Here is a 10,596-nt window from a genome sequence, read left to right on the forward strand (position 1 = left end):
ACATTATTTGATGTGATACTTTAGTTTTATTCTCTGTTCAAAATAAACACTCACTTCAATTCTGATGCTGCAACACATTCCAAAAAAAGTCGGGGTGGCTACATTTCTGGGCCAGTAATGAGGTAAAACAATCAAATGATGATTCCATTTAAAACAGGTGATGTCAACAGGTGACTACATCATGATCTGGTACAAAAGTGGCATCTAGAAAAGGCCGAGCCCTTTAGGGGCAAAGATGGGCCGAGGACCACCAGTTTGCCAGCATACAGTACTGTATGTGTGAGAAAATCATTGAAATGTTTAAAAACTATGCTCCTCAAAGAACGATAGGAAGGGATTTGGATATGTCACAGCTTTAGATGCTAAGACATCCAGAATGAAGCACACAACATCTGAATCAAGTCTGAGCCCTTTGGCTGCTTTAACCCTCTCCATCTCATTCAGGCCAAACTGACATTAACCCTGGCTTTTGTTCTTTCTTTGCCCCACTCTCTCTGCGCAAAAGATTGAGACCTCTTCAGTCTGGAGCTCCTCCATGACTACTCTACTACTTTCAGTTCAAAAAACACATCTTATGACCTTAGCTAGGTGGCAATCGGGGCTTACGTATGGACCATACTTTGACAACTCAGGGTAGAGGAGCTGGAATAACAACAGAATGACTATAGGCAACAGAGTGTCATGGACAGGTTTAATAAAGATGAGAGGTGCCACATTCTTTCCCATTTTCACTGCATTTACAGTATCAGACACAGTGCAAAATCATAGTTAATGCTTTTTTAATGTCATGGATGAAACAGATGTTAACCATTTTGTGTTGTCCTGTTTGTCTCCTCCAGCTGTTCCCTTTGCAGATGACCCCAGTCAGTTACCTCCAAAGGACAGAGGTCAACAGTAGCAGTGGGCGTAGAGAGTGGTAAAGACTGCGGAGAAGATCACCAGGACTCCACTGCCCTCTCTGCAAAACATTTACCACTGCAGGGTTCATAGGAAAGCTGCCTCCATCCTCAAAGATGCCACCCACCCCCAGCACGGACTGTTCGCCTCCCTACCCTCTGGCCGGAGGTTCAGAAGTGTGAAATGCAGGACCTCTAGACTGAAAAACTCTTTCTTTCCCTCCGCCATCAGACCCCTAAACAGCTGAGGAGTTTATTACCAGGAAATATGTCATGTACTGTTTACAATCTCAGTTTGCACATGCATAATTGCACAATGAGTGTTGACTGCTGCACATGCTGCTTCCATGCAGAATACATTCTCTTATTATATTCTTGTATGTTTTTTATTATATTGCTGCATTTGCTGCTTAAAGTGCCTTAGATTTTGTGCGCGTTCAGGGGGTGCTCCCTCTGAGTGCTCTGGCCACGCTACTGCATAGCTTGGCATTTTCTAGTAGGGGGAGGATTATAGGGGTGAACTGGGCCCATCACATGCTGCAACTGTGTTGTAGTCTGCAGACAGATATTGCAGTGATCTGTAAATAATGTAGTATATTTTTGATCCACTAGGTGGGGGCATATTCATGCTACATACTGCTAATGTGAAAATCAGTCTTACACTGACTATAACAGTAACACCTCAGAGATAAAGGTATGAGAAAGCATAACACTGGCAGAGGTTTGTTGAAATTAATTCACAATGTTCCATCTCCTAATGAATGACTGTTTCAAATGTAGCATTGAGAGTTGAGCGTTGTTTGCCTCGCTGTTGGACACAGTGATATACAGTATTATGTAATCCAGCACAATACTCCTGCAGCTATAAGGCAACAATGTAATTTCCCTTTTTCTGGGACTTTGTTGCAGTTGATTGAACCTCATTGTAGACAGCGCTGGTTAGAGTTAAGGTATTTATATTATTGTGTCTGCCCCGTTTAGAAGCTAGATAGATGATTAAATCTGTATTTGGATTATAAGTGACACAAAATAAGCCTTCCACACTGAAGAATCCAGAATATAATCAACCATCTTGCAACCCTGAAATTGCATCTCCATTATTTGCTATTAAAGTCACATGGATTTGATGAGGTGGATTAGCGCAATAGCTTGGAGGGCATCTCTTGATGCCTGCCGTTCTTTTTCATGTTTTTTATGATTGTGTGCGTCAGGCAGGGGTGGGTGGGTGTAGTGAGAGTCATGTAAAGGACTAAACCAGAAAAGTGTTGCTGTGTGATTTGATTCTACAGAGAGAACAATGCTTACCAGAGGAATTTTATAATGTAGTAACTGGGGATGACATATACTGTCATCTGGGGCTTCGAGGTAGTTGATACTAGTTTCTGTCTGTCTAGGTGAATATAAGACAGGTTTTCAGTTCAGCAAGACCTACGCCCTGCATTTTTATGTGTATTTCTCAGGGGTCTTCACTTTCTTTCCATTCTGCCCCTGCATTGTTCCTGTTTCCTCCTGTTTTTCATCCCTCTGAGCTGTCCTCAGGTGAAACTGGCTTCTCACATTGCTCTGAATTCATTGTCTCCACACTTAATGGGATCACTATGGAGACAGCAGGATCCCTGTTTCCAGCCTGTGTGCCGCACCAGTTTGTGCTCCCAAGTTTCACAAAATCAGGTCAGACGAGGACCTCAGGAGGTCCATTGTATCTGTGGCTAAATATAGCTCAGTTTGTGCACTGTATAGGATTGGAGAAAAATATACCTTACTTCACTACATTTGATAGCTATAGTTACTAGTTACTTTGCAGACTGAGACTTTACATTAAAATATATGATCAGTAAAGTGTACTTTTATAGATACAATACATTAAAATTTGTTCCACCTGTACAGCATTAAAGCTGCCTACAAGCTGTGTTTCCAGTAATAATCATTGTGGAAAGTAACTAAGTACATTTACTCAAGTACTGAGGTATTTTATTTGAGTATTTCAATTTTCTTGCAGGCACCTTTTGTACTTTTTACTCCACTACCTTTATTTTAATGCTTTATTTATTTTGCAGATTCAACCTACTAATAATGCAAAATGTAATTAATAAATAAACTGTCATGTATCATATCAGTATATAAAGTAATTAAAATTAGCCCAGCCTTAAACAACTGCCACTTTAGTGACTTAGCTTCAGTGTTAAAGGAGATAAATCAAGTGTCTCAACTTTCGGCTGTTGTTTGCAAACTTGTGATGCTGCAGACAATAAACTGCATTTACACTGTCGACACCATCTAGTTTAGTCATAAGCACCACAGTTATTTTTTCATTCCACAAGGTGTCAAGTTGCATCCTCCTCTTTGTTGCTTTGGGATTGGACACCCACTGTGACTCCACCTCAGCAAACAGAGTTGTGCCTCTGCAGCCAAACTCACCTGTGAAATCTATTCCAGCAACAACAGTCACTCGAAACCTGACCTAGCAGCACAAAACAAGAAGACCTGCTGGAGAACTGAGCTTGATGTAAGTAGTTTAGTTTCATTCTCTTCTTATTTGTAAACATTTAATGTCAATGAATGTGTAAATAAGGTTTTCAATTTCACACATAACAAAACAGATTTAAAGCTGATTAAATGTATCAAAATCTCGTAGCTCTGTCATGTGGTTCTGTATACTTTAAAAAATAAATTACTGACAAGAACAAAACCATAATGTTCAGCATTTAGCCCTTTTATTTTAACTATCATCACCACTAACAAATAATCTCACCACAAGGTTCATTTAGTAACAGTCCAGACAGTTGGATGGTTTACTGAATGAGCCCAGTCTTCACAGGGTATGTTGTATTATAGGGAGACCCAAAACTAGACATAAAACCACTAACATATGCAAAACAACAACACAGAAGTAAAAGGACCACAAAAAGGTGTAAAATGACTAAAGACAGGGACAAAATGTCTTTTTTAGCTATTTGAGGCATTTTTGTCCATATTGGCTCATTCTTGATTGCTGTTTCCACAATCAAGCATTAACTTTCAATCTTAATCAGTCAAATACATGATTTTTTATTGCTCAATGATACAAAAACACTGATAAAATTAACATTCATCTAATTCTTCTGCAGTGGACACCATGGCGTCAACCTTCTCTGTGCGCAGCCACTCTGTACGCCAGCCTTCCTTTTCCAGCATGTCTGTGAGGGACAGTGGACGCAGCATGCGCTCCAAGGCTCCTGTCTCTGCTCTGTCCATGGTCAGCACCTTCCCTCTGTCTCGTTCTGTCTCAGTGGGCAACGGCCTCAACATGCTGAGCTCCAACTTCTCCTTGAATGGCCTCGGTGTTGGTGCCAGTGAGAAAGAGACCATGCAGGGCCTGAATGACCGGCTGGCCATCTACTTGGACAAGGTGCGCTTGCTGGAGAGGTCCAACACTGAACTGGAGGTGAAGATCAAGCAGCTGATGATAGAGAGGGCTCCAAAAGGACATGACATTGAGGGGATGATGGCCCAGGCACATGCCATTGGGCAGGAGGTCAGTGTCCATTTGTCTGGGACTTTCTTTCAGGAAACAATTGAGTACACCCCAGAATTTGATATGTTGTCAAATACTGTTAATTTGATTTGTACATATTCACATAATTGATGGGCACTACCTAAATCAAGTTGCTAAAGGTGTTCAGATGTTCTAATGGTACTTAATGCATTATCATTTTGGGACCATCTTCTTGCTCCTCTTTTTCTCTTGCCTTTTCACCTGTGCACCTAATATCATGTTGGGATGTGCACAAACTATCTTCAGGCGCAAGAGTTTAAACACAAATTAAGTTTAGGATTGTTTAATCAAGCAGAAATGTATCTCTCATTTTAGTTTGGCAGAAATGTAACCATCCTCTAAGTTGACAACCTTCAAACTTCAAATAGCAAACTGTGATTTGAGCATATTAGTACATTAGATTAAAAAAGTAGCAGTGCAATTGGATTTTGATGTTTTGAGGAAATAAACCAGCATTATTATTATTATCATTATTAAAAGCATATCTGCTGTGCTCCGTGCCTAATGTTAACTGACTGTTTGCCTGTTTAGGTGAGAAAGAAAACACTGGAAAATGCCCGAATCATGCTGGAGATCGATAACGCCAGGCTGGCAGCCGATGACTTCAAGGTCAAGTGAGTGGCACACAGAGGTTCCTTTCTTTAGCTTGCCTGTGAGTGTTCACATGGGAGTGCGAGACTGGAAAGCAATGTGAATAAATGACCTTTCTGTCAGGCTGAGAAATAAGAGCCCCATTCCCACGGTGCTAAGTTACCTGCAGGAGACAAACATTCAGGCCATAAATTAGCACAGGTTCAGCTAGACTGTGCAGGTCAGAGAGACATTCATTTTTGAGGAGTCCACAGTTGATAAGGTGAAGCTGGAGGAAAGACGATAGAGTCCAGATGTCCCTGCTGCTGGTGTTTTTCTGTGTGTGTTGATGATATGTTCTGTGGTCTGATGTGAAGGAGTAATTCACTCAGCTGTGATTTATGGCATTAGCAGCATGTGTGTACCTCACATGCAGATCTTTGTAAGAGTTTGCATGGTATTATTCACAGGTGTGCACCTGGTTTCATACATCCTGTGTTTGTTTGCATGCGTTGCACTATCTGCTGTTTATGATTCTCATGTCTGATCATCAGTGGTGGAAAAGTAAATTTCTTCCAGTACTGTACTTAGGTCCAATTTCAAGGTACTACAAGTACCTGTAGTATCTGCTGAGTGATAGATCCCTCTAGAATCAAATACTTTAGTGGATTAATACATGCAAAGCAACAACTGGGACTGTTTAGTTTAAGTTTTATTAGTTTATGGAAATGTCATTAGATCAAGATTACTTTTGCAAGACAAGCCTGAGAACAAATGGCATTAAGATCATAGCAATAAAATACATTTACTGACACACTCACACACTAATTAAAACAATCACAGATATCATTAGAAATATGTCAGTAAAGCTTTAAAGTCCCTCAGAGGACAATGTCTCTGGGTTGAATCTGTGTAATAAGGTGCATAGTAATGAATAGTTCAGAGATGGTATGAGGGGCAGTGCTGAGTTGGAGAATAGAAGTGCTGTGCATAACTGCTGATGACGTCCTTATTTCTTGATTTAATTCTCCACTGTTTTTCTACAGATGGGAGGCAGAGGCCACCTTGTGCCAGTCAGTGGAGAGGGACTGTCAGGCACTGAAGAGAGCGAAGTCTGACCACGACCAGATCATCGCCACTCTGCGAGGAGACCTGGACAGCCTGAAGGAGGAGCTCTATTTCCTCAAGAAGAATCATGACGAGGTGAGAGCCCCACCAGTGTGAAGGTCACATCAGATATGATCAATGTGTAGTCCTGTTTACCATACAGTTGTAATATATTATATTCCAGTTTACTTTTATGTATATCAACAACACAACCAAAACATGTTAAGATAAACTGGCCTTGTGGTATTTTGTGTTTGTTCAGTCAGTCTGGCCAGAAGGCTGAAGAGTATTCACTGTCTGAAACATGATAAAATGTATGGACACTCCCTCTGTCTTTGTAGGCAGGTGCTTCATGATAGCAAGATAACACCCATGTACACAATGCAGGAGTGTTAGTACATATCCAGCCACAGTGACTATGTGTGTTTAGACAATCGGGCGTGGTGTCCAGGATGTGGAGTGAGCCTCATAAGCCCTGCTCTGCTCCCTGCAGGCTTGACTGAAAACAAAGCTGGAGTTGTTGTTTTTTTTTAATCTTGCATATACTAAGGAGATCAAAACTTGAAGAAGAAGAAAGAATGAGTTAATTAAGAATAATGAGAGTTGACTCCCCATGACAGCTACATCACATGCTTTATGTATGTTACTGATCCCTTGCTGCAGCTCAGAGGGTAAACTGTCTGTGGAAAATCACTGTAACTTTGGAAGATAGTACTGTAAACTTGATTTGTTTGACTCAGGCTGCTTAACTAAGGAACACATTTTGCACAGGACTATGACTGATTTTGTCCTCCATCAGTTACACACATTACACACACTGGAAGCACATTAATGAATCTTCTTATGTCCCATATGAAAGTGGTGAATGATTACAAGAAGAAAGTAGCATTACAGCCACACAGCTGTACTGTGTGCCTCCGCCATCCAGTCAAGTCAAGTTGCCGTTTATATGCATGTTTGTCCAGAATCATGCAGTATATTCTATATAGTGTAGACTTTGAAAGAATTTAATAAAAGATATTAAGTGTATTTAGTTTGAAGAAGTGACCTCAAGGCATTCAGGAAATAATATGTTCTCAAGAATGGGACAGATGTGAGGTCACAGTGGCCTTTGGTCACCAAAATCTGTTGCAGTGAAGCACGCAGTATAGCAGATGCACTACCTCCTCCCTGTTATTCTGAATATTGTCTCTTGCAAAGACTAACCTTACTTTCTAGATAGTAGATACGTTTGACAGTGCCAAAATCTCACCCAGACAGCTCTGCCATAACCAGGTTTTCACGATTTGTTGTCAAGGGTGTGAGGTAGAAGCTAAGCTCTTGCTGCTTGGCCTTTCCCCTCTTTAAATCACTCCAGGAGATGAACTCCCTCAAATCACGTCTGGCCAACGAGCAGGTGAATGTGGAGGTGGATGCAGCTCAGGGTCCTGATCTAGGGGCCATAATAGCTGAGCTGAGGGTCCAGTATGAGGGTATCGCTCGCAAGAACAAGGAGGAGGCCGATGCCTGGTACCTCAAGAAGGTCAGTCAATGTAATCTGTATTTTTCTGGTATTGATACTTGTCTTTTGTTTTTGTTTTTTTCCTGTGGTATTATGAACTACATACTGTACATTATTCTATATATAACTATATATAGAACTACATCCTATATATAATTTTGAATTGTGTGTTTACAGTTAGAAGCAGTGCAGTCAGAAGTCAAAGAAAGCAATGAGGCTTTGCACTGTGCCCAAGCTGAGCTCAGTGAGAGACGACGTTTCCTACAGGCTCTGGAGGTTGAGCTCGACAGTCTTCGCAAACAGGTGCGGTACTGTTTCAATACATGGTGCAGGGGTATGGTCTGTATGTATTGCTTCTAACTGTTGTCAGGTTTATTGCATATGTGACAAAAGCTGTCTTTATGGCTCCTGTCTTTCTTCTCTTCTGCACACTTTAGACCTATCTAGAGAATAACAGCTGCTTTCTTTTTGTCAACAGGGAGCTACTGCTGTGATAAAGTGTACATAGCAGTTTCATTCTGTTCTAATAATTAGTGTGACAAGACATAGTCAAACAAGCAAATGTTTTGTCTGTGACTCTGCTACACGTGAGCGCAAATCAGTGGTGTATAGTGAGTACAATGATAGCTTGCCGATGTTTGCCCGGCCTGACGGCAGGCACACAGTACTGAATGCAGCAATATTATTGCGTTGATAGTCTCTAGTATCTCTGGTTGAGTGGTGAGGGGTTATGAATGAATGGACTCAACAGTTAAATATACAAAGAAATTTTGGATGGTACAAATGTACATCAAATGTGTACTGAATGAGAGTAGTGACAGCCAAAAACATTTCAGTCACATTAGTGTTTACCTTTTTAATGTTGCTAATTCATTTGAAGGGGCTTGTATCAGTCTGAACTTTTCATTCTGGTGTGTAAATAACAAATAAAATAAATCTGATGCATCACTGTTTATATGACTACATAGCTACCGCTGCTCCATCATGTCAGTTATGTGTTGTTTTCAGGTTAGTGTATTGGAAGGAAACCTGGGTGAAACAGGGCACAAGTACTCTGTGGAGATGGACCGTCTTCAGACCACGCTGACCCACCTGGAGGATGAACTGTCTCAGTTACGTTTGGACATGCAACGCAACAAGACTGACTATGAACAGCTGCTGCGCATCAAACAGAACCTGGAGATGGAGATAGCCACGTACAGGAGGCTGCTGGAAGGAGAGGAAATGTAAGTGAAGGCTGGGAAACTACAGCCTTCTCTCATAACTACATACAGTTCTATAGCTACATGTTTAAAATTCTTGTAACAATAAAGATGTAGTACATTACACTTGACAACCTATTGACAGTTTTTCAAGCATTATTAGCTTACAACAGCTTTAAGACCAGTCTTACTTTGTGCTACGTGAGTACATGTAGTTTGTGGCTTTTGTAATCACAAGGCTACATTCCACACTCAGCTGGCGTAGCTAAGCTTAGCAAAAAGACAAAACAGGGGAAAGAATTAATTTGGCACACCTTTATAGCTCACAAATTAAAATGTTATATATTGTTTTTTAATCTGTATAAAAACTAAAGCTGGTGAATTGTGAACATGAATTGTGCTTCAGTTACTCAGATTAAGATTTGATATTTTGATGTCCCACAGGGTGAAAGAAACACCTCCACCTCCTAAAAGTAAGTTCAAGTTATTTTCTTTACTAAGGGTCAAATACACCCAGCTACAATGATGTTTCATGTGATTTTTCACACTGAACGCATGTAGAATATCACAAAACAACTTATTAATGGATCAGCGATGGTTTGTCCTGCCATTTCTGTCCTCCTGCATCACACATCATCACATTTGATGCTGTTAAGAATGGACAACAGGGCAAAGTGGCCCTGGACCTCCAGATGACATTATATTTGCACACAGGATCTGATAAATGTGTGGACTAAAACATCACCAAACAAATGATTGTTCAAACTGATTGGCTTGATGACGCTGAATATATTGTCTCTTGTATTTTTTTGACATAATATTGGTACACACAAGTGTTCTATGTGCAGTTCACCAATTGTACACTGGATTACATTTGAGGGTAATGACTGGTAAAGTTCTGCCCAGCTTCATAACACTTTTCAGTGCTGCTCCAGTAGAAACAAAGATCCATGCCATTCAGTATTTTTTGTGACTAACCCTGGTTAACTCTGTGTTACAGAAGAACCTGAAGTAAGGACCAGGAAGATTGTAAAAGTTGTTACCCAGACCATGATCAATGGAAAGGTTGTAGATGAGTCCAGTGAGGTGGAACAGATTGAGGAGCGCAAGAAATAAGCCAAAGTGTGTGCAGAGATGGAGGAGTAATGATGCTTAGAGCCAAAGTGCCCGCTGGTGAAATTTTTGTTTGGTGAAACGTTTGTTTTACATCTTTCTTAACTGGTGTTTTAATGCCTCAGACTTGCCAAAAAATACTCAAATGCAATGGAAGACTAAACTAAAGCTCAGTCTAAAATTTATTTGTCCTTTCTAGCAACATGATATATTTCTGTATGTATTATATGCATACTAGTCATGGAAAGTGAAGAAATTCATACTGTAGTCATTATCCAGTCATTTTCTGAAATGTTTCAATAATCAGTTTAATAATACAGTAAATGTCAGAAGAAATACCTGTAGATTATGTTATGACTGTGAAATATCATGCAAATTAAAGCTACAGTATGAAACTTAAGGTAGCGTAGCATGAAACCTCAAATCAGTCCACTCTGCCCCACCCAACACTCCCTCTCCCTGCTCCACTGTGCTCTACTATGCTCCAACACGCTCTGCCCAGCTCTTCAGGTATTTGTTGCTGTGACATTACAATAAATGAGAATGCAACAAAACCTCCTGATCAGGCAGAAAGAATTGGAAATCTCTGATTGGTTAGAGAGGTTAGTCCAACTCAAAACTTTCTGCAGGCTAATATCTCTGCACTGCTGCCATTGCTATTCAATGAATTTG

At 40.5% G+C, this 10,596-nt stretch overlaps 1 protein-coding gene across 1 annotated transcript; it reads left to right on the forward strand.

Annotated features, from left to right (window-relative positions):
• Positions 1-3,317: 3,317 nt before the first annotated feature.
• On the forward strand, positions 3,318-10,176 carry krt1-c5 (keratin, type 1, gene c5). Its single transcript, XM_020598292.1, has 9 exons — positions 3,318-3,402; positions 4,004-4,410; positions 4,963-5,045; positions 6,048-6,204; positions 7,466-7,630; positions 7,787-7,912; positions 8,618-8,835; positions 9,256-9,284; positions 9,812-10,176. Exons 2-9 carry the CDS (start codon positions 4,012-4,014, stop codon positions 9,925-9,927), a joined length of 1,293 nt encoding a protein of 430 aa, XP_020453948.1. The 5' UTR covers positions 3,318-3,402; positions 4,004-4,011; the 3' UTR covers positions 9,928-10,176.
• Positions 10,177-10,596: the final 420 nt, after the last annotated feature.

This window comes from Monopterus albus, unplaced genomic scaffold (genome assembly GCF_001952655.1).
Source record: "Monopterus albus unplaced genomic scaffold, M_albus_1.0 scaffold37.1, whole genome shotgun sequence".
NCBI lineage: Eukaryota > Metazoa > Chordata > Actinopteri > Synbranchiformes > Synbranchidae > Monopterus > Monopterus albus.